Below are 25043 nucleotides of genomic sequence, written 5' to 3' on the forward strand. Positions count from 1 at the left end.
AGGAATGGAGATAGAGTATTTTTATGTAATAAAATGGGTCACTATGGTGATTCCTCCTGTTAGATAGCAATTACAGTTCTTGAATGTTGCTGAATCTCATTTGTTACCCAAGTTAATATTTTGATCAGAATTTCTTGATTATACTCTTTCCTATCAGAATCTACATTTCATGAATTTATAGGTTATTACCATTCATCTTCCAAACAACACATGAATCATAGACAATACTGGATTCTTTAATTAAATCGTGCCTCTCAAAATGAAGGCAATGCAACATTGAGAAAGTATGTTGTTATTTTTTTGTGTGTCAGATCAACGTAACACAGCACAGGTCTTGTACGGCTTGGGAATGGAGGTAAGTCCAACAACAGGGGTCAGGTCCAGATCATCTTTAGATGTTCCTGGGGGTGGCTGGAAGGTAAATTTCTGCAAGAGACTCGTAAAGAAGAGGAAGAGCTCCATTTTGGCAAGTTTCTCGCCTGCACAAACTCTCCGACCTGGAAGAAAGCATAGATGGCAAAAGAGAGAGCAAGAGAAATATTTGTGTTTATTGATTTCTTAAACCATTTCACAGGATTTCTTAATATTTTTTGGTCATGGAGAGATCATGATACAGGAAAAAGAAATAATAGATATGGGAAGAAGTAAAAATGTAGTGAAGGAATGGAGGCAGAAAATTTTTCCAACTAATAAATGGCAGAAAATTTCTGAATTTGAAGATACGTCAAAGAATTAATGCTAACATCAGTAATGCCCCTTCTTTATCTATCTAAGTATCACATTTCATTAGTCCTGCAGATGGAAAACAGGTGTGGATATTATCCTTAAGATTTTTGATTCCAGAAGAGAGCAATTAAAATATTGTCGGGGAAGATGCTTGTTCAGATATTTTTGGAGCCATGATATGTATTTGGATTAGTGGGTTATTACTCAGTTGGACATAATCCAAAAATAACTGCATGGGGAAGATTTTAGGCCTTTTCATGGAATCCCTTCTGCTTATCTAATTCTCTGCTTTTTTGGGGGGGGGATTAATTCTTGGAATAGAGAAAACTTCAGAGAAAGGCTTTTTGAAAAGGATGCTAATAAATATCCGATTGTGCTGCAATCATCTATATTTTCATCCTGGTGCCATTGCAGGCAATCTTCAATTTACGAAAGTTCATTTAGTGAAATTTTGAAGTTACACTCTTACTAGTGTTGCAGCATCCCCATGGTCGCATGATCAAAATTCAAATGCTTGGCAACTAACTCATATTAATAACAGTTGCAGTGTCCCTGAGTCACCTTCTGAGACCTTGTGACAAAAAAAGGCAACGGGGAAGCCAGATTCACTTAACAAGCGATTCTAACGTAAGAATTGCAATGATTCACTTAACAATCTTTCAAGAAAAGATATAAAATGGGGCAAAATTAACAAATGTATCATTTAGCAACAGGAATTTTGGGCTCAAGTGAGGCTGTAAGCCTATACAATAAAAACTCTGAAGCCTCTCCTAGAATGTTATGAATATTCTCAGTGCCACACTGTGAAGTTTGCTTACGTCCCACTGGCAGTAGACCATGGCTTTGGCATAGCTTGAAGGGAGATTTGTTGAATTGCATCACTATCTATATGTAGTCTGTCAAGGGGAAAACATTATTCACCCTGTCCTCCACTCCCCAGCTTACAATGAAATCAGGACAAACTACTGACGGTAGTTGAATTCAAGGGCTTGGACTTCAAATGACTGTATTGGATTCTTTCAGATGTGTTTCAAAGCACTAGAATTCAGGATTCTATTTTTACTTTGCACTCATTCAAACTTAAAAAGATTTTTTTAATGTATTTAATTGTAGCCATGGTTTAATTTCCCTTCTCTCTAACACTTTCTTTACCGTCTTATTTTACTTTGCTTTGTTGCACTTTATGCTCTACTATATTGCTATAATCTAATAAGAAAAGCTTAAGAAAAGCTAATAAAGGGGTCAAGCTAAGAAGAACCAAACTCTGTGTCCCTCTGAAGGTCCCAGTCAGCCAGGAAGGCTGAAAGACAGGAATCATTCCAGACTGCCCAAATGCAGAAATGCTCGCACTGAGCACATCAGGAATAACAGTAACTCAGGTTGGTGACGGCCCAGGGAGACTTTGGAATCACCTAGTCCTGAATGAACCTGTCCATGAGGACTAAACTTTGTCAAAATAAGGTCTATGAGATCAAGACTGTATATATTGTTTTCTTTTCAAACAAGGTATTAAAGGTTGCCTTTTATGGAACATAATCTATGACATCAGAGAATCTCACCTGCAGAAAATGGCATGAATGCATCCCTCTTCACAAATTTTCCTTCAGAGTCAAGAAAATGTTCAGGGTAGAATTCATGAGGTTTCTCCCACTGGGATTCATCACGGAGCACAGAAGTCAGCAAGGGAATGATGTGCGTGCCCTATAAGAATATGAAAGAATAAAAAGTTGGTATGGAAAGGAATACCATATTTTTCGGGATATAAGACACACCTATTTCCCCCCTAAAAGAGGGTGAAAATTTGGGTGTGTCTTACACGAAGGGGGCCCCACTCTTTGGCCTCTGCCTCCCAGCAATTTATCTCTTTGCAGCAAACGGGGCTTCTGGAGGCTTCAATAAGCTATAGCAGCCTCTAACAGTTGATGATAGGGAGAAATTGAAAGTGAAACTAGCTGTTTACTCCAGATGGCAAATTGCTGGGAGGCAGATTTTTTTTTCTTGTGCTAATCAGGCTATTTGCTGCAAGGAGGTAAGTCAACAATATAAATGCCTATAGAATGTTAAATTATGACACTTATTTTTTAAAGATTGCTTTATTATTGTTCTAGACAACTTAACAAATGAAGACGCTTTTTAAAATAAATGCTTGATCTGAAGAGGCTCATTGCTATTGTTTTAAAAAGTGCTATTCTTTTAAATGGCAGAGAATAACTATACTTCCAGAAAGCACATCAATTTTAACAGCATCTGTACAAGTATAGTCTGAAATATAACACTGCAAACAGTGTATATTGTCTGTACTATTTGTTGCAAGAAGGCAAATTGCTGGAAGGCAGAGGCAGATATTTTTCCCTTGTTTTCCTCCCCAAAATCTAGGTGCATCTTATACTTCGGAGCGTCGTACACTCTGAAAAATACGGTATGTCCTTTTAATTTTGTAAAATGTTTGTTGAGAAGTAAGTATTGGGCTAGGAGAAATATTCAATTTAAAAATATATATTAAAACTATATTTTCATTTCCATCTTTTCCTGTCAGTGTATTCTTTAGATACATCTTGGTTTTTAAGCATCACTTTTATGCATTTGATTTACATTTTTAATTAATTGTCTGGTCGATCACTGATTTATTTTATGCACCCTTGATGGACTATAAATGTGAACTTTTTGTCTCTGCTTTGTTTTGGAGTTATCAAACAATTTCACTTTTGCTGCATGACAACCTATCGTGCAAAGACTTTCTCCTTGATAATTTCCCAACTTGATTATATTAAATTTCTATTTACATCAGATTTCTATTGCAATCTTTTTGTATTTTACTAGTTCTTAAAATAGCTGTTTCATTTTTTTTGTCTATATCTTTAATCTTTTTTTTTCTTTCCAAAGAAATGGGGATTTTCCATTTCTATTTACTGTCTATTGTGGAAAACATCTTAATTTTTCTGTGATCATTTTGTTATGGAACATTTACTTCTTTTGTCCTTGAGAGGTATTGCCAATGTTTTGTTGTTAAAGTCTGGCTATAAAAGAAATTTGGATTATATTAAAAATGAAAACAATGATAAATCAAGAATTTTGAATTTGCACAATTCATACTTTTTACTTTTGGAAATAAAAATAAGAAAAAGTATCAAGAAAATGAAGACACCCCCCCGCCCAAAATAATAATAATAAAGGCTTGCTGAAGACAAGGAGGGGAAATAAAGCAATAAACCAAGATGAGGAAGAAATAAAAGAGCCGAGGTGGTGCAGTGGTTAGAGTGCAGTACTGCAGCCACTGCACTGCTGACTGTTAGCTGCAGTTCGGCGGTTCAAATCTCACCGGCTCAAGGTTGACTCAGCCTTCCATCCTTCCGAGGTGGGTAAAATGAGGACCCAGACTGTGGGGGCAATATGCTGACTCTGTAAACTGCTTAGAGGGGGCTGAAAGCCCTATGAAATGGTATATAAGTCTAACTGCTATTGCTATAAAAGAATAGAGCAAGAAAGGAAAGTACCGTGAATGAAGAGGTGGGGACACTTTCAGAATGCCAGATACCAAAGAAAAACATCTCCCATTGGCGCCTTGACAGATGCTTCTATGAAAATTGTTCTAATAAGATAACTGTCTTCGGACTTATAATTGATTTAGCCAATTCCATCCACTTAAGGACTACTTTTTCCTACCCACTGAACACAACAGACTAGATGTCATATAATACAGTGATTTCAGATTAATCACCTTGGGGATAAAGAACCCTTTGAATGTTATATCCATGGTGGTTGCACGTGGCACATTGGAGGGAGAAATATCAGCAAATCTTTGAAATTCATGAATTACAGCATCTGTGTAAGGCATTTTGACTCGGTGCTCAGTCCTTGGTTGAATATCACCAATCTCTCTTGCAATTTCTGCTTGGATCTTACCTGGGAGAACAAAATTATGAATTATCAACATGATTCATTTTTTGAATTTTGGTTTAAATGGGAGTTAATGCATAAATGCTAAATTCTGAATGATACAATAGACACTGATGGTGATCCTTGGATGAATGCCCTTCAGGTGGTCATTCATATATTATTCTCTTTACAAATGTACTACTGTACACCTGGAACTCTTGCAGGCCATTCAGGGATTATATTCAACATAGTATGTGACAGGATAGATAGTGATTTGCATGCCTCATTATGCCCATGTGAGCCTATTGGACAACTTGTAATAGGCTTCTGAGTGCAATGTGAGTGCTGGTGAGATTGAGCAAGTGGGCACACTTTGGGTCCATAAATTAAAAGCATCTAGTGTGTCTCCAGGGAGCGTGCCTTCTTGGAACTGATGCTTGTCCTCTGGAAAGGTATCACCCAGAGGTCCAGATTGCTGGCACTCTGATGTCATTCAGAAAACTATTGAAGACCTGGCTTTCCCCTGGACTTTGGGCTGAGGTTGGAGCCCTGATTAAATGACTTTTAGTTTTTCTAGATCTTTAGGTCATTTATGATTTTTTCCCCTTTTTCTACTGATCTTTGTAAAATGTAAGCAACTCAGAACCACCAAGAGTCATGTAATCTCCAAAATAAAATAATATTTTTTTTGAAGAACTGGTGCTAAACCAGAGAGGAACTTTGTCAGATATTAGAGGAAATATCAGAAGGATACAGAGAACAAATTCATATATGAGAGAAATATTACAAAGATATAGAAAATATTATTAGTGGTAATTGTAAAAGTCATATTCTGTAAGTTCAAAAATTGCATGAATATATACAAAAATATTTCAACTGCACTATTAGAAAATAAGATCATGAAGCCAAGTATATTTGTGCTTGATATTTCATGATATTAATCTGTAATTTCATGTATTCACACTTTTCTTCTTCTTTCTCCTTGTAAGAATATTTCCATTTAGAGAAGAGATATTCCTCCACTTATTTCCTCCATTTATTTTGTTCTTAATATTTAATTCCTTGAACATTTTGCAAATTATTCAAATATTACATTTTGTTAATCATGAATGTAACAGTTTGTTCCTTTAATCTTTTGCTGTCATCATCCTTCTTTCATTCTGTTTTCTGATGTGCTATTATAAGGTTCCCTGCTTTGTTTGCATTTCCAAAATGATTTTGGTTGGCATGTTTTAATGTTCTTTTTGAAATCACGTGGCCATGTCACAGAGGAAATCTGCATTTCTTTGATAGTGAGAACCTTAGCACATATGAATTCTTGAATACACTTGGCATCTTGCAGAAAGAAACATAATCTCTTGCTGTTGTATTTTCAACCTCTATCAGATTTTCCAATATTCTCCAATATTCTCATCCATTGGATTTTCAATCTCCCATCATTGGTCAAATATCAATATCATGAAAAAACTTTGTTGAAATTTTTTCTTCTTCTAGAGATGATGTGACTAAGCTCAGGTATAGCATTTGTCCATATTTTTTATGAAAACTTCCTTCTCTGAAATTTCTTATTAATGTCCGAAAGAAGCTTCCATATAATTGTTCCTAATCTGTATTTGGAGCATACTTGGATATCAGTTCTTTGATATCTTAAAATCTTGCCTTCTTCTCTTAATTTCAAAATTAATGTTCTTCCTTCTTTATCTTTTAATTGTTCTAGTACTTCTCAGGAAGGTGGTTTGCTATAAATTAATATTCCATTTTTCTTTCTTTTTCCCCGATGCTGGATGTTCCTGAACTAGTTTTCTATGTTTCCCCAAGTTGACAAGGTTTTCTTTTCTTGCAGATTAACATTCTCAGGTATAAATGTTTTGAGTTTATTAAAACTCATTTTCATTTGTGATGTAAGTTTAGCTTATTTACCTTCCATGAGATCAAAGTTGCCTTGTCTGTATTTTTGGGAGGGTGGAACCAACCTCCATACACTGAGGACCTGCATATTGCACTGCCCACAAAGAGGGCTGAGATAATATCTACAGATCCCTCACATCCTGGACATAAACTGTTTCAACTCCTCCCCTCAGGATGCAACTATAGGACCTTGCATGGCAAAACAACTAGACACAGACAGATTTTTTCCCTCATGCCAACACTCTGCTTAATATCCAATTATCATAGTACTGTCTATACTATCATACTATCCATGTAGTATGGCTGCATTATTATTATTATCCTTCCCATCTTTTCTACTACCTAATCCATTGGTATTTCACAGTTATTAGTATCTTGTTATTTGTATGTGTACTGAGACCTTATGAACCGGATACAAAATCACATCTTGGCCAATAAAACTATTATATTCTGTTCTATTCTGTTCTGTTCTGTTTTGTTCCGTTCCCTTCCCTTCCTTTCCTTTCCCTTCCATTCTTATTCTTATTTGAAAGGCAACTTAATTCTTGGCTCATCACTTTGCCTTCATTCATGTAGCATGTGAAATACCAACCATTCTTTTTCAGACATTTTTAATTTTTATTGCAAGTCAATGAAATGAAAGTGCTTACTCTGAATTTCTGGGTATTTCATCATTTGGAGTATGGCCCAGCGCAGAGTGCTTGCCGTTGTGTCAGCACCAGCAACAAATAAATCATTTACAAGACCTATAAGGTTTCCATTATGGAAATATCCACCGTGTGTCATCTTCATAGTCTCCTGAAGTGTATAAAAAATATTAGTAAGGAAACTCTCCCTATCCAAGTAACACATATTCCTGAAATTTCAGTTGATACTTTATGTGTGGGTAATAGCCTGAGAAATTATAGTTGTTCCAACACTACTGGATTTCTCGAAGGAAAACTGTAAAATCAAACAGTTGCATAAAAAAGAGAAAAAAATTGGCACAAAGGATTCATCCATTCCCATCCCCACTTGGACCAACTCCTCCAGAAAGAGATCAATATTTATGGCATTTTTAATGGAGAGAGAAATCAATCTGGGTGTAGTTTTAAGTAGCTGCAGATTCTGAAATAAAGTAATGAAGAGCGAATGATTAAAATTGCTTTAGAAATTTGTTTCCTTCCATATTTTCAAAACAAGGGTCTTAGGAAGTAATTTATATGGAAGCATATTTTTAATATATTTTAAAAATATGCTTTATATTTTAAAAAATCAATAATTATAGACACTTATAACATATACTATTACCTGTTTTTGCCGAACAAGAAATGATTCAATAAAATTTCTCTGGTCATTTTCATCAAGGTCTTGGAGATATTCTATGAAGGTAGTCTGTATAAAATCATGGAGCTCCTTTTGATTCTTCATTATTATTTTATGAGCACCCAAAAGAAACCCCAACTTGGGAAACAAATTATATAGCTAAAAAAAGATAAAGGAAAACACACATTATGGAAGTTGAATATTTTGAATATTTTAGGTGGAAATCTCAAACATTTTTATCAAAACAATGCTATGAGAAGGAACATGCTTTGCTTTTCAACAAAGTTGAAACACACATTCTGTTGCCTGTTTTTCGTGGCATTTTATTTTTGCCAAATATGAAATTAGATTACCAACACAGCAGGGCTTCCCAGAAGCTGAATATTGTCCTTAATTATCTTCAGTAGTTGTAAAAATGTGGCATCTTCATATTCATAGCGTTTCCCAAATAGAATGGAAACTGTGATGTTGGAAACAGCAGCAGTGAGAATTCTGGTGATATCAAAGGGTTTTCCTGGACAAAAACAATAGATTAAAAAATTGTAAATGAAACTAGAATTAAATCTGTTTTCTACTGCATTTATACTCAAAATAAGCTTACATAAAGGGAGCATTACCCACTGAAAGCTGAAGCTATTACTGATAACATTGGAAGTATTTATATTAAAAATATTTTAATGGTAATTCATTTTCCCAGAATCAGAACTGTACTATCTGACTATGTATCAGTGATATTTCTTTGGAACTGAGGAACTCCTTGAGGATAAAATATTTGGCAAAGTTATTGCAATGCCTCCTCATTAAATTAGTGCAGTTTTAAATATCATACATCTTGACCGAAGGCAGGGAGGAGCAGGAACTCCAGTTTGCAACATATTTTCATGCTTAGAGGAAGGATGTGCAAGCTTCTCTAAATAGAGAATTTAAAGGGGTCTCTAAAGAAGAATAAGTCTAGAAGTGTGTTTTATGAGAGACTGTTGGATTACACTGAACTAACAATTCATGTCCTCTGGAACCATTTTGCAAACAACAAGTCACCTTTCTGTAAATAAACTTAGCATAAATTGGACAAGGAAGAATTTTTATAGGAAAAAATCAATGGGTTTAAGAATTGTTTAAGTCCCAACACACTCATTGGTCATTTGATAAAATCTGCAGAAATTATTTCCCTTTCTACATTTATCCCAGAAGATGTTCCATTACAATGCACTACCAGTGGTGGGTTTCAAATTTTTTTGGAACCTCTTCTGTATGTGTGGCCTGCTTTCTGGGTCCACTGGTGGAACCTCTTCTAACCGGTTCGGTAGATTTGACAAACCGGTTCTACCGAACTGGTACAAACTGGTAGGAACCCACCTCTGACACTGACCCACCTGCATAAGTCTCCATTGTCTTTGTTAAGACACTACACTCTTCTGTGATTTTGTCTTCAATGGTCCTCTTGCCCATTCCATAGTCCCGTAATGTGGATAATGTAAACCGTCGCATCACAGTCCAGTGCTCCCCATGAGCAAAAACAAGACCTGAAGAGAAAAAGAGTAAGATAATGAAATATAATTTTATTATCCTTTCTTGCTCATTCTTGTTTTGCAACTTCATTAAAACATGTTCTATCAATTTGATCAAGTGTTGTCTCTAGTCTGTCCAAGAACTTGGTTGAAAGATATTTCAAAGTTTGTGTTAAAGATTTCCTCTCCATTTTCTTTATCCTCTGCCTTCGGTATCTAACCTTCAGCATCTCCTTATCAAAACAAAAGCAACAAAACAAAGCAAAAATGAAAGCAATCATTGTTTCTCCACATGCAAATATCTTCTAAATGATTCAAAACTATAGGTCAAAACTATAATTCAAAATTACATTAGTATTTTTCAAAAATTCCTACACTATATACATTTTTTTGTTGTATAGTCCAAAAATCATATATTTCAAATACTTTTAAAATTAAATTTACAATATCCTTTACATTGGCATCCTTCAGTCTCAAAAGACTATGGCATCGTGCTCTGGAAAGAGATCCTAATGCATCATCTGGTGTGGCTAAAAAGGCCAATTTGAGAATGGCAATCTTTTCCACACTGAGGGCAGATACGTTCCGGACAGATCTGGCTGTCCCGGCTGGCCTGGGGTTAAGATTCCAATCGCACCCGAATTGTGTGACTGTTGTGCTCTCTTTTAATATGTTGTATTGTTTTCATATTGGAATACCGTTTGTCTTTCCCCCCCTCCCTTTTTGAATTGTGAGCCGCCCTGAGTCGCCCCAGGGAAAAGGGCGGCATACAAATAAATGAAATGAAATGAAATGAAATGAAATTTGACCGGAACTTGATGGGTGGAACTGCCAGCATGGAGTGGAAGATTGGACCATGTGGGTGTAGGGGCAGGATCTTGAACTTTCACCTGGGTGGGGAAAACCGGGAAGTTGTCAGATTCAGGTTTTCCCCAGATGTGCCGACATGACTGTCTTAATAGATTGGAACTTTGAGCAATAATTAGCCTTGAACTCTGATTTAATTTTGGATGTTGTTTGGAACCCTGACACTCTATAGATCTGGATCTTTGTATGTTCCATCAGCTTCTTATTAAACCATGTTCTCTTTGTAAGTCTGGAAAAAGTGGTGGACGCTTTACCAATGTGTTTATTCAGCTTAGTATCTAAAGAGAGAGGATCAGAAATAGTTGAGCCAAGGTACACAAAGTCATGGATGACCTCAAGTTCTTGTGCAAAGATTGTAATACAGGGAGATGAATCCATGTCTTGACCCATGACTTGTGTTTTTTTCAGGCTGATTGTTAGTCCAAAGTCTTGGCAGGCCTTGCTAAAGTAGTCTTGTGCAAAGATTGTAATACAGGGAAGTGAATCCATGTCCTGACCCACGACTTGTGTTTTTTTCAGGCTGATTGCAGACTCTCTCTGCAAGCACCTGGAGCCTTTTCAGTATGACATGGGGAAGCAGCTTCCCTACAACACTGAGAGATGCAACAGTTGTTGTTATAGTGACCCCTGTTGCCTTTGGTTTTTATACAGTGTGACGATATTTGCATCCTTCATGTCCTGCGGTACTCCACCTTTCCTCCAACAAAGACAGAAGATTTCATGCTTTAAGGGTGCAGAAATTCACCACTGGAAAAAACATTGCAGAAAGAAAAGGTTTGTATAACCATGGATTTAAGGAGAGAGAGACAGGCAGAAATCCTTCCTATGGAATTCTTCAAACACCCATCTCCTACACCCAAATTTGCCAATATGCAGAATGAAACGCAGTGGTGAGCAGCATGTGAGGCTCAGGGGCTTGATGCAATATTGACACAGCTTTTTATTTGCCAGTTACCTCCACTGGCACTGAGGGACAAAGTCACAGTGGCACAAGAAAGGTTTTAGTTGGATTTTCAACCCAGTTGGATTTGCTGAAGCTATTTCACTCACCTGAGATTCTTCTGCTGCAAGTCTGAAATGAAAAAAGAATCTATACTGATCACACAATTGAAAGATTTGTCACCTATAATCCAGAGGGAAATAACTCACCAAACCCTTTTGTTATATCTTCAAAAATAGGAATAGAGGGCCTATCTGCAAAGGCATCCGCCTGGTTCACTAGAGCCTCTTTCACCGTCTCATAACCAGTTAGCACTACCATCTCCTGCAATCCCAGTTTGATGCGGAAAATGGGACCGTATTCTTTGGACCACTGGAATTCAGCAGAAGAGAATCAAAGAGACGAATTAAATCAGTAATTAGAATCACATATATAGAAGATGTTTAAGAAGCTACATGTCAAAATTCAGAGGCACATATAATGTTATTTCCTTTTTCTGTTCTTGAGAATTGTGATGGTATATTCTTCTTTATATATTTTTTTAAATTTTGATATGCTCTACATGTAGCATTTAAAATGCTTATATAATAAAAGATCCTCACAATAGAAATGCTTGTCAAGTTGAGAAAAGGTTTCTAACATGTTGGAACAACATCATCTGTGCAGGACGTACTATGAATCATAGACTCATAGGGTTGGAAGGGACCTTGGAGATCTTCTGTTCCAACCCTCTATTCAAGGCAGGAGTCTTATACCATCCCAGTTAAATTGTTGTCCAGTATATTTTTGAAAGCATCCAGTGGGAGTATCCACAACTCCAGGAGGCAAGTTATTCCATTGATTAATATTTCTCACTGTCAGAAAACATGTCCTAATATCTAGGTTGTATCTCTGTTTAACAAGTTTCCACCCATTACATCTTGTTGTTTAATGGTCACTGTAGAAATCAATTTAATGACTTATAATTCTGCTTAAAATGTGCAAACATGGGAGTGTCTCTAAGTACATATCCAGTCCAGAGATGGGTTACTACCGGTTTGGCTCACTTTCAGCCAAAAAATTGGGGCTGGCTCTCCAAACTGGTAGTTCCAGTAAGCAGGCCACGTCCCCAAAACAGTCCCCCAGTCGCCACTCATTCACCAACCTGCATCCATCAAACAGCTACCTGTCCAGAGCTTGGAAGCTTTCAGCCACCTCTTTGAGTACCGGAGGATCGGAGGCTTCTTTTCCACCCAGCCACTGGCCACAGGGCACCAAAATGTCCTCCAGCTGGTGAGAGGAATACTGTGCATGCGGGAAGATGGCAGCAATGACAGTGGCTGCATGGAACAGAAGCCTCTCGGCTTCCAGGTTTACCAGCAGGCAGCAGGGTGGCTTTTCTCTGTGCCCAAGAAAGATCAAAAGGCATGGAGCAGCAGCATTTAAGGACAAAGCCAGCATAGCTGTCTAGAGGTAAGAAAACAAACCATTGAGGGAATTAGATCCCCTCACACCTGTGGGGGGGCTGCCTCCCTCCCACCTGTTTCGGCAACTCTGAGTGGAGTACGCCGAATGTGCGGGAGACAATTTGGCGAGGAGGAGACACAGTCAGTCCCTTCCCCTGGGAAAATCCCTGAATCCTGCCAGATCCACCCAAGGAAGGAGAGAGAGAGAGCCCGGCAGCTTGACCAAGCTGCCTCTCCCCAAGCCAGAAGAAGCAACAAGCACCAGGGGACCACCCTTTCTGGGTTAGCCTTAAACTCCACAGCACACTCCTGTGAAAAGGAGCTTTATTTTCTCACTCGTGCTGGGGAATGCCACAGTCTTAACTGTTTCTTCTTGCTCAGGGGGAGACAGATCGGTCAAGCCTCCCTCCCCCCGCTCTCTCTCTCTCTCTCTCTCATGTATGTGATGGGAGGAGAGCTGGAGGAGTGGGCTTCCTTGCCAGGCTTGAGGAGCGGGGAGGCAGAGCTGTTGCCTGAGGTCAAGAGCAGCCCCCAGTCGCCTCTATCTGTGGACTGATGTTGCATGAGGGCAGGAAATAAGCCGGTCTTGGGAATAACCTTCCCCCCACCTCCAGAGACCCTGTGCAGGGAGAGAGAAGGTGGGCTGACTTGAATGCAGGCAGTTTGTGGTCGGCGTGACCTTCGCTAGTTGTGACACGCTCCTTTGCCCTTAGTGCCTCCTTCCCTCACTATCACTGGGGTGCTGTCAGGGCAAGCAAGGGAAGAAGAGGGGTGAGAGAAAGAAAAGAGGTGCACAATAATAGAGACAAGAGGATGCCTGGAGGGGTGCACACCTTCACCTTTAGTGGCGGAGGCTGCTTTATCATGCGTGCAAAGTCTTCCCCCTCCCCCGACAACATGCAAGAAGCTCCTCATACTTCCTTGGTTCCTCTATGCTGCAGCTAGGTCTGCTGTCCTGAGCTGTGAGTGGTGGCGGGGAGGCAAGATTAGTGCACTCAGAGACTCGCCCTGTCATGCCCTTGACGACTCAGGACATCAGGGTCAGCTGCACCTGGAGGAACCGAGAAAGTTTGGGGAGCCTCCCGCATCTTGCAGAGGTGTGGGCAGCCTTTGCCTGTGCCTCTGTGCTGGCCAGCATCTCCTGAAGCCTCTGCCGTTACAGCCACAAATGGGTACCGGAGGCAGCCTGGCAAACTGGGCACATGAAAATGGTGTGGAGGCATGGACAAAGGCTGGGAGGGGGATGCAACATGCAGGGGGCTCTCTCCAGCCTCAGCTCGTATGGGATGCACCTCAGTCTGCTGCCCTGAGCTGGTGGAGGCAAGGCAGGGCACAGATGGGAGCGCGCCAACTTTGTCCTCCCTGAGCACCAGACTCCACCATTGCCATCACCCCTGCCCGGCTTGCCCCCAGCTGGATCCCAAGCTAGGAGGTGACAGCCAGTTCCCCCTGCCCTCCAGATCACCAGGATGGCTTTCCAGGAGTTGGGCAACATGAGGACAAAGCACTTTTCAGCTCCGGTTGGCCGGCAAGAAGAAAGAACTGCCATTGCCCTCATCTTCATTCATATGCATCCTTTGGACTTGTAAGTCCAAGGCATGCACATGTGGAAAAATGGTGGCAACTTTCTGTCCCCACCTGCTGACACGCTCCTGGGGGTCACCTTCTTAAGGTCTGCGGGGGCCTGAGAAGCGAACTAGGCAGTCTGTCACTTGCACGCCATGAGATGGCTGCAGGAGACCAATCGGAGGGGAGGAAGCTTTAATGATGCCTGCTGGAGAATGACTGTGAGAGGTGGTTGAGGTGTCCCATCCAGAAATTTTCCCTTTGTGGTATGGTAGAGGGCCAGAGCACCTTTATGCCCCTCCTGGCTTTCAGAAGACCAGGTCAAGGGCTCATTGGGGTGGTCGGCACCCAGCAGGTCTCAGCCAAGAGGGTAAAGAGATCCCAGCTTGGACGAGGGAGTGAGGGTGCCTTTAGGGTTGCAGTTTTCTCGGTGCTGCTGCAAACCAGGGAAGGATGCTCACCTCCCAAAGATGGGACAGGAAGGAACTGTCAGGCCGGGGAGGAGGCTACAAGATGCCCATTGGTTGGCGGGTATAAATAGCCAGCCCAGCCAGCCTGTTCCAATCTTGAGTGCTGCCACTGGACTCTGACCATGCACCATGGTGCGCTTTAGCTACTTGATGAAGCTGGGCAACTTTTACAAGGCAGACGCGCATCCCCCAATGCCCAGCGCTTTCCATTCGCACCTGCAGCAGCAGCCCCTGCCGCTATCTGCCACCTTCGGAGGCAACAGAGGCAAGCACTCCTCTTGGTGGGGCAGCTGTGCTTGCCTGCTCTGGGCCTGAAGCCACATGACCCCCCTGCCCAGCCAAGCATGGCTCTCCTTCACCTGGAGGGACCTGGCAGTGCCAGCAGTCTTCCTGGTGGATGGGAGGGCGGTTATGGGTGTTCCTCCAGCCCAGGCGCAGCTGGAGCCACAAGCACAGTACATGAGATAGCAAAGAGCCCCACCCCCTTGTCAAAACATTTTGGCACCATTTTGGTGGGTATAGCTTGGTGGTGGTGGGGTCATGTGACTGTGAGTAATGTCAAGTTGGCCACACCCGCCACATGCCCCCCCACCTAGCCATACCCACCGAACCAGCAATAAACATTTTTGAAACCCACCCCTGATCCAGTCATTCAAGCTTAAGAGAATTTATATTTCCTCAAAGGATTCTTGGGATTTGAACATTTCTGCAATTCTAAATAATCAGAAAATTATTTATTCAATTACATTTTACATTGTTTAACAAATAGATTTTCTTGAAATAATGCTTTCAGAATATTTAAATGCATTTTGATTCCAGCAAAATCTACACTTTTTGAACATTTCCATATACCATAAACACCATCAGGGAGCACATCAGATTTATCCAAACAAGTTATTAGGTTTTTGTCCCATCCCAACACGTTTTGGCAAACAATACCATCATACCATCAGGGAGCATCAATACCATAAATACCATACCATCAATACCATAAATACCATCAGGGAGCACATCAGATTTATCCAAACAAGTTATTAGGTTTTTGTCCCATCCCAACACGTTTTGGCAAAGAATGGTAAAGAGACTTGTTCATTATCAGGCCTTACCTCTATCATTGTTTTGTGAGGCCTCTTCAGATCCATCATGTGCAGATTTCCCAAAATGGGTATAGTCCTGGGCCCCGGGGGGAGATTGGGGCAACTGTTATTCCTGGAACTGCCCCTTTTCAAAAGGAACATAATTGCAAGAATAAATAGCAGTACAATTAAAATTAAGTCAAGTCCAGTCAAGCCCATTTCCTTTTAATAAGCAGTCTTCAGTAAAAATTATAAGGAATTTTGAAAACTGAAATGATTCCAGCATGTATTTGAAAGCAATGCAGTAGGCAGAGCACAGCTTCTCTTTCTACTGAATCCTCAGACTGCTCTGTTCAATAAACAACTTTTGAACTTTTCCCTTGTTTTTTTTCCCAACAGGAATTTGTTTTTTCCCTGGCACTTGTTACACAAATAGTGAAAGCTTCAAAAACATACCAAACCATTTTCACTTATTTGTATTACATAACAACCCAGGTTTTTAAGATCAATATAAAATATATAAATAATATATTATAATTATGGATTACAGGACGAATTGCAAAATTTTCATGCTTGTAAGTAATATCTAACAAAACCTTCTGGAATAAATATTTTACTTTTTAGTTAAAGACGTGTGTGTGTGTGTGTGTGTGTGTGTGTGTGTGTGTGTGTGTGTGTATGACTGATAAATAAATGCATATATACATAGGTAAAGAAATGAAATCAAATTAATCATTATTAAAGGAGAAACCATTCAGCTAATGTTTTCCCATGGTGTTAAACAATTTCTGTGTCTCTCAGGTCAGTAAGAAGAGGGAAATATTTTAATGTTTTGCCTGATCTCTTATTCAGGCCAAGCAGGTTTCTGTGATAGATGTTTCCGTTACTTGTGGGACAGAAGTATTGAAGGTTATGAAGACCTTTCTGTTTTTGAGGACTGGAAGATCTGTTGTAAGTGATTCCTGTCACATTGTTAAAACCCTTCATTTCATGCTGAAATTTTACATGTTGAAAAAGCATCTGTGCTATTGCTACTTGATGAATTGGGCTTGCCAATTGAGTCCACCAGCTGCCAATTCACCAATTCCTCAAGTAAACTCCAGAAAATATTCTAGATGGAATCAATCAAGGGATTTTTGTTTGCTCCCCATTATGAAAGGCTTGGATTCCCAAGTATTCCATTGTCATATTGTGCTAGAGGAAGTATCTCTGAAGAGGAATGCTCGATGAAATATTGGATGCACCTTCATTGAACATGGTAATAAGAGGTGGAAGAATACTTGATTTGTTGGAGAACATTGAATGGTCCCACAAATGTAGGGTCTAGCTTCTTGGAAGGTCTTGAAGTGGCTCTAAAATCTTGGTAGAGAATCAAGCTTTGTCTCCCACTCCTATGGGTGGAACTTCCTGCTCATGGGCATCTGCTGCCTTCTTGTAAGTGTATTTCACTTGTTTGAGTTGCTTTTCCAAAAGGTATTGGGCAGCAAGTTGTTCCTGTAAGTTGAGTCTGCTGGGAAAATTGAATCTAGTGCAGGCTGGTCTCACTATATTTTAGGATGTGTGCCATACATGGATTCAAATGATGTCATTGAAGTTAGTGAGTGCAGTGAATTGTTGTATGAAAATTCTTCAAATGGCAACATCGACAGTCAGTTGTCTTTACCTTAGATGCAGTAGCACCTCAAGTACTGTTGGAGATTCTTTTTTTTCAACTTCCCCATTCGTGCAGGTTGGTGAGCTGATGAGAGGGTGACCTTGACATTTAGTAACTGGAAAAATGCTTTCCAAAATCTAGATTAAAATTGCATCCTTCTGTCTGAAAGAAATGCTGAGACCATTCTATGATAGTGAAAGACACGATCCAGGAAAACCTGTGGCAAGGATGTGTGCCATACATGGATTGAAATGGTGTCATTTAAGTTGGTGAGTGCAGAAGGCATGGCCAGCATCACAGCGGTACGCACACAAACTTCGGGGCTCCAAAATGTGGCAATGTTCCTGCTGTTTTGGGGATCCCATTGGGGGTTTGAACTGTCTTGTAGCGACCGTGAGGAATGGGGGCATGTGCAGACATGAATTGGGATGCCGCAAACCCCCTGGAGTGCTAGCAATAGCCCCCAACTCAGCGGCAAGGAAGACAGCCATTGCGAGCTGTCAAAGTTGGGGCAGGTTAGGGTTAGGGTTTACTCTCTGATTGAATAACATTAGAAAGAGAACAGCAAAAGGGACGGGGGTGGGAGAATGGATTTGCTATCTCTCCACCTTCAGAAGTAGCAGCGAAGAAGCAAATGCCAAAATAAATGAATGACTTATTAAATGTTTTTGAGGATTCATTTGATAGTGTAAAGCAGTTTGGACAGAGTTGATTTTTATTGAAACTTTCATACTCCTATACTGAAAGATTCTAGGCTTGAAATTCTGAGATTTGCTTTTGGATTTTTTTTCTCTTCCTTTTTCCCCACTAACTGAACAGTGGGAAGAACCATCTAGTGGTACTAGAGGAAATATACCAGCCCAAAAAACAAAGAAGGAGGTTGGAAGGGAATGACCTTGGACAATGTCTTAAGACTTGGTAAACAGAGTGGTGATAACAATAGTCTCCTAAAGAAGAAACACCAGCTATTTCTTTTGTTTTTCTTTTTTCTTCCTTTGCTTTTTTACCTATAATTTTGGAGTCTTGGAACTGTTGGGTTTTTGCTTACATTTGGATTTCTTTTTTTTTTTTTTTACTTGGATTTACTTTTTGGTAGATATCTTTTAAAGCTAATTTTTCCTTTGTTTTTTCTTCTTTTCTCTCTCCACTCACTTGTTTTTTTCTGCTGGAGCTGGAGGGAACAAGGTAGATTAACAATTTATTTTTATTTTTTAATTGTTGTCCGCCCTCCCCCCTCTCTTTTTTTTTTTGCTTTTTCTTCTACTTTTTACACAATTTGCTTTTTTCCCTTTCCTCTCCATTTTAATTATAACACTCCACTGTTTGCTGGGGGAAACCTTCTGGTGGAAAAAATATAATTGTATTCAGTGACATGCGGTGAAGCTTATGGCTGGTGAGGCAAAAAGAAAAAAACAGCTTTTGCCCGCCCCGCAGCAGCTATGTCCAAAATAGAGGTGTCCCGCGCCCCACAGCTGTGTCCGACCCCTAATGTCTAAGTTGTATCTCTCTTTAAAAAGTTTCCACCCATTACTTCTTGTTGTATATTAGTCACTGTAGAAACATATTGAAGGACTTATAATTCTGCTTAAAATGTGTAAACATTTCATTTAATTTGGACCCTCAGGTGGTACAATATGCCTTAAGCCTAGGAGAGTGCCTTTTGCCCTTCGGGGCAAAGTAGATCTACAGTTGGATAAATTAATAGCGCAGGGGGTGCTAGAAGCAGTGGACCACTCTCCTTGGGAAACTCCCATTGTTATACCTATCAAGCAAGATGGGAGTATTAGGATCTGCAGGGATTTTAAATGCACCATCAATAAAGGGTTGCAAGACAACCCTTACCTTGTGTGGTACAACACCTGCTCCATTTGCTGGGGCAGGGAAACATTTTTGCCAAGTTAGATTTGTCAGAAGCCTATCAACAGCTCCCAGTGGATGAAGCCACTGTCATGGCTCAGACCATTGTAACACACCTGGGAGCTTTTAAGTGCAAACATTTACAGTTTGGGGTTAGCGTAGCCCCGGGTATTTTTCAGAGCCTAATGGAGCAAATGCTCCAGGGGTTCCTAGGGGTAGTACCCTATTTTGACGACATGCTTGTATCCTCTTTGGATCAAGCCAAACTCATCGACAAATTAAGGGCATTTTTGCTAAGCAGGGCTGAAACTCAAGCAGGAGATTTTTTGCCCCATAAGGCGTCTTTGGCCGAGTCTTTGCACAGGCTCCTGGACTCAAAGACGCCCTGACATTGGGGTCCTAAGGAAGCCCTTGCCTTTCGGGAACTTAAGGACTTCATCATGTCCCAGTCATTGCTGGTCCAATACAGTGATCACTTTCCCTTGGTTTTGGCGTGCAATGCATCACCTTATGGCATTGGGGCTGTTCTGAGCCACATCCTACCTAATGGCTCTGAAGCCCCAATTGCCTATTATTCCTGCATGCTCTCAGCAGCTGAGAGAAACTACAGTCATCTAGATAAGGAGGCCCTAGCTGCTGTAGCAGGGGTGAAGCGTTTTCATGACTACGTTTATGGTCGTTCCTTTCAATTAGTTACCGACCATAAGCCCCTGTTGGATCTTTTAGTGGGAGACCGTCAGACCCCTCAAATTTTGTCCCCTAGGATGTCCAGATGGACCATTTTTCTGGTGGCTTATAATTACCAGCTTCTGTATAGGCCAGGAAAAAAATTGGGGCATGCAGATGCCCTCAGTCGCTGCCCTCTGCCAGCGCTTGTTTTGGTCCCTGCCCCCGCTGCCTCAATTCTCCTGATCGAAAAGTTAGCCATGCCAGTATCCACCCAGGATAATGCCAGGCAATCTGCAACAGGTGCACAGGGGGTAGCCTCAAGGGCCAGTAGGTCAGGAGTTCCAACCTTTTTATGTACGACAGCATGAGCTGTCTGTTCTCAATAGATACCTGCTGTGGGGCAACCGGGTGGTACCTTCCCCCAAGCTTAGAGCGCCAATTTTGAGTTGCCTGCACACTACTCACCCGGGCATTGTGCGCATGAAGGCACTGGGCTGGAGCTACGTGTGGTGGCCCAAAATTGACCAAGAGATAGAACACTGGGTCAAAAGCCTGTCAACATTGCCAGCAGTCAAGACTGCCTCCCCTGTAAATGCCCATTAGGTAGTGGTACATGCCCTGGGCTCCATGGCATTGGGCTGCTTGGGGCCAGGAAATTGGCACGACAAATTTTCTCAATATCTCCTGGCGCAGCATACAACCCCATGCCCGGTTACCAACCAGAGTCCCGTAGAACGAATTATGGGGCACCGGCTCCGGACAACTCTGGACCGGCTGCACCCCGGCTATGCAGCAGAGAAAAGCCCCAATATAGGTGACCCAATTCGACCCTTTAATGTGGGAGACCTTGTCAATGCCCAAAACTATGGGGCTAAACCAAGGTTTCCCGGACAAATAATGCAACTAACTGGACCCTACTCTTATAGGATCCAGCTTGACGATGGGCAAGAGTGACACTGGCACATCAATCAGCTCTGTCGGTGGGCTACCAGTGCAACAGATCAACAACCAGGTCAAGCCCAATCCTGTCCTGGGGAACTAACACAGACAGAAGACGCTCCAGCACCTTTCTCCGACACGTTCTTGTCGCCTGCCCTACCTGGTAGTCAGGACAGTCATGGGATTTGGCCACACAGTCTCCTGAAGTTCCACAGGACACTCCAGCAGCGGGTCCTCCTTTGGCCACCGCCCTTGAACTGAGACGATCTGGGTGGAGCCAACACCGGCCGGTGTACTTGGCCGACTATGCATGTGCTAACTGGGAGGAGAGGGGTGTTAAGTACTGGAGTCTACCAAGTTACATTGCTGGCTTCTGATTGGCTGAGATGCGAGCAGCCAGTGATGGTTTTAAAGAGAAAATTTTCATCAGAAACAGTATTGACAATCAAAGATAAATCAATTAAAGTAGCAAAAGGGCGCCGAGATTACCTGAGAGATCCAACATACAACAAGGTGAGGAAAGATGTCCATAAAAACTTTATCAAGGAAATAAATAGAAAATTAACTCCACAAATGGCAAAAAAATAAGATTACATGCCTTCTGGAAAAACACAGGTTGATATATGAAAATTGATAATAATAATAAAAAAAATAATAGCTAAGTTTGATTATTAGTAAATAGAAATTTAGTAATTCTTTAGATTGCTTGCTTAAATAAATAGTTGATAATGGTAGCAAGGTATATTTCTATGTTGGCTGGAGGTGAGGCAGCTGTATATAAGTAATAAATGATTTCATTACAAATATTAATAATAATAATAATAATAATAATAATAATAATAATAATAATAATAATAATAATAATGTAATGATAAGAGTTATAATTAATGGCATATATATGTACTGGTTTAATATAAGGAATTTGGATATAAATTGCCAACAATGATTTGGGGAAAAAAGGTTTAGAAATGTAATTAATTAATTCTTATTTTGAATATGTTATAAAGGTGTAATGTTATTTGATATATGAAAGCAGATAACAAAAAATTAACTGAGTTTTATTATTAGTAAGTAGTAATTTAGTAACTTATAGATGGTTATGTTAAATAAATAATTGATAAGGACAATAAGGTATACATATATGTTGGTTTGATGAGAAGAAAATAGATATAATAGTAAAGGATTTTTTGTTAACCAATATTAATTATAACAACTAACAATGGAATAAGAATAAGGGATACAGTTAATGATGTATGTATGTATGTATGTATGTATGTATGTATGTATGTATGTATGTATGTATGTATACACATACATACTACCATAACAAAAGGAATCTGGACACAAATTGTAAACAGTGATGGGGGGGGGCTTAGAATTTTTTTCAATTTTTTTTTTATTTAGAATATGTTATAAAGGTTTGAGGCTATTGGATGATTCTGTAATAATTAATGAAATGCCATTAGGTGGTTGTGTTTTTTAACTATAGATTACTCTAGGCAAAAGGACACTAAAACAATTTCAGTCAAATGAGAACTATGATATGTTGAAAGCAGTGACGTGCGGTGAGGTTTATGCCTGGTGAGGCTCAGCTGGGCATCCTTTTGCGAAGCAGGACAGCGTTCGGCCTCGGCGGTGGGGGGGGGAATTTGCATCGCGGGAGCCGCCAAGCGCCCGGGTCTGCAGCAAAGGCGCTTGGCGGCTCCCATGATGCAAAGTGCCCCACTGCCCCCAATGCCGCCGCCCACCCACTGACCTGGCCTGCGGCCGCTGCTTCTCCAAGCTCGGCCGCTGGAAGTCTCGGATAGCCTCTGGGGGAAAGCTGAGTGAGAAGCGGAGTGAAGCTTCTCCGTGGCCTCCCGGCACTGCGCAGAGGCTCTTGCAGGAGTGTGTGCCAGCGGCCCGGAGCGGCCCCGCACGCGCTCCTGCAAGAGCCTCTGCGCAGCTCCGGGAGGCTGCGGAGAAGCTTCGCTTCACTTCTCACTCAGCCTTCCCCCAGAGGCGATCCGAGACTTCCAGCGGTGGAGGTTGAAGAAGCAGCGGCCGCAGGCCGGTCAACGGGTGGGTGGCGGGGCACTTTGCATCGTGAGAGCTGCCAAGCGCCCAGGTCTGCAGTAAAGGCGCTTGGCAGCTCCCGCAATGCAAAGTGCCTGTCTCCACAAGAAAGAAGCGTGGGCTTCTCCTGCCTGGCTCTTGTAAGGAAGCCCCCGGCTAAGCGTTTTGTGGCTGGCTGAAATGCGCGGACATTTCCAGCCACCCACAGGGGGACTAGGAGGGAAGGAGTCGCTCCTCGGGAGTCTATCTAACCAGCAGCCCCAGGAGACACCCCCCACCCCCCAGAGAAGAATTGGGGCCACCAAAGCTCCCAAACCCACCCACCTTTGGGATGCAAGAGACAGCAAGGCTTGCAGCGAAGGGAATCTGGACCCTGGGAAGGTTGGGGAGGGGTGAAGAGCGAGCCTGCTCCTTCTCCCCCACTCCTTTCTCCTCTGAAGCGCGCCCTCCGAAATAACCCGCCCAACGTAAGCGTGCTCAAGAAGACATGATTCGCTGCTTCCAGATCAGGAGGCGGGAGAATTAGTGCCTCTTTTCCATCTGAACTTTTTTGCCTTTTAACTCTTTCTTAACTTTTAGAAGGCGAAAAATTCCTTATGGAAAGGAGGCCCCGAGTTCTCTCGCCTCCTGCTTTGGTTAACACTAAGCAGACACCAAGCCACTGTGACCTGGAATCTGGTAGCAACTATCTTGGCTTTCATTATTAAAAAAAAATTAAATTTATTTTCTTTTCCTGAGGAGAGTGGTGAGGCTCCGCCTCCCTTGCCTCTAGTGACTGCACGTCCCTGGTTGAAAGTAAGACTCATTAAGAACTTTGACATTTGATATAAATGTAAGTAATGACTGTGGAAGAGATGCACGAAAGCTAATAATAACCAATTGACACACTTTCTACAAGATGTAATGTAAGATGATTATTTTTTGTGTGTGTTGTTTGTCTAATAAAAATAGAAAAGTTGTAAAAAATATTACTTACAGAATAATAAAGGAAAGTATTTTTCTTTTTTTAAAAAAAAACATACCAAACCATTTTCACTTATTTGTATTATATAACAACCCAGCTTTCTAAGATCAATATAAAGTATATAAATAATGTATTAAAATTATGGAATACAGGACGAATTGCAAAATCTTCATGCCTGTAAGCAATATCTAACAGAACTTTATGACAGATTTTTCCAGGGGCATACTGGGACAGCAGTATTGAAGGGTTATGGAGGCCTTTCTATATTTGAGGACCAGAAGATCTGTTGTAGGTGATTGTTGTCACATAGTTAAAACCCTTTATTTCATGCTAAAATTTTACATGCTGAAAAAGCATGGTTGCTTTTGCTACTTGCTGAATTTGACTTGGCAATTGAGTCCACCAGCTGCCAAGTCACCAATTCTTCCAGTAAACTCCAGAAAATATTTTAGATGGAATCAATCGAGGGATTTGTGTTTGCTCCCCCTTATGAAATGTGGAGCAAAATATCCCCAATACTTGGCAAGGATACCCAAGTATTCCATTGCCATATTGTGCTAGGGGAAGCATCTCTGAAAAGGAATGCTCGATGAAATATTGGATGCACATTCATTGAATGTGATATTTGGAGGTGGAAGAAAACTTGATTTGTTTGAGAACATTGAATGGTCCCACAAATGTAGTGTCTATATTGGAGAAACCAAAAGTATCGCGGTAACACAGATTGGAAATTAGCAAGCTAAGAGCGGGTATCGTGAAATCCAACCAGACAAACCGCTGTTGGGGGGGGTCTATGGGCTGGAAATGTTCTCTAAGGACTGGGAAGAAGGAGAAGTGCCTCAAATGACCAAGAGGAACCAGCAAGTTCCTCGGTAAGTCAGAGGGAAACTCTTCAAATTGACAGCAGGGGTAGTGGCCATATTTAATGACTGGACAACTGGACTAAGAGTTTTGACCTGGAGTGGTGTTTGAGCAAAGTATTGGAACCGGGTGAGTGATTGGCTAACTCACAGGTAAAAGAACTTTTAAACCTGGATTTAAAAAGGATCCTGGTGTGGAATTAGTGGCTATTTAGCACTTTGGAAATTCCATGGAGAATGAAAGTTGAAATGGAGGCTAAAGCTCAAAGGATTTATATTTTATTTGAATTGGAAAATACTAAAATTGATAAAAAGAAAGAATTTGGGAGTAAAGTTCCTTTTTTAAAAAATAAATGTG

At 40.9% G+C, this 25043-nt stretch overlaps 1 protein-coding gene across 1 annotated transcript; it reads right to left on the minus strand.

The window, feature by feature from the left end:
- Positions 1-215: 215 nt before the first annotated feature.
- LOC148045619 (cytochrome P450 2K1-like) lies at positions 216-15995 on the minus strand. The gene is made up of 9 exons (XM_087716761.1): positions 15718-15995; positions 11340-11502; positions 9189-9338; positions 8169-8329; positions 7801-7974; positions 7161-7308; positions 4445-4629; positions 2286-2427; positions 216-497 (listed from the first exon to the last, which is right to left on the minus strand). The coding sequence occupies exons 1-9, from the start codon at positions 15904-15906 to the stop codon at positions 313-315; spliced, it is 1497 nt and encodes a 498-aa protein (XP_087572887.1). The 5' UTR covers positions 15907-15995; the 3' UTR covers positions 216-312.
- Between the last annotated feature and the right edge of the window lie 9048 nt (positions 15996-25043).

This window comes from Thamnophis sirtalis, unplaced genomic scaffold (genome assembly GCF_051295495.1).
Source record: "Thamnophis sirtalis isolate CommonGarterSnake01/CBP01778 unplaced genomic scaffold, rThaSir2_p1.2 scaffold_5, whole genome shotgun sequence".
Lineage (NCBI taxonomy): Eukaryota > Metazoa > Chordata > Lepidosauria > Squamata > Natricidae > Thamnophis > Thamnophis sirtalis.

Coding starts and splice junctions, on each gene's coding strand:
- LOC148045619 (XM_087716761.1), bottom strand. CDS start 15,906: ATGGGCTTGACTGGACTTGACTTAATTTTAATTGTACTGCTATTTATT. Junction 11,503..15,717: donor CTCACAAAACAATGATAGAG/GTAAGGCCTGAT, acceptor GCTGAATTCCAG/TGGTCCAAAGAATACGGTCC. Junction 498..2,285: donor ATTCATGCCATTTTCTGCAG/GTGAGATTCTCT, acceptor GCTTTCTTCCAG/GTCGGAGAGTTTGTGCAGGC.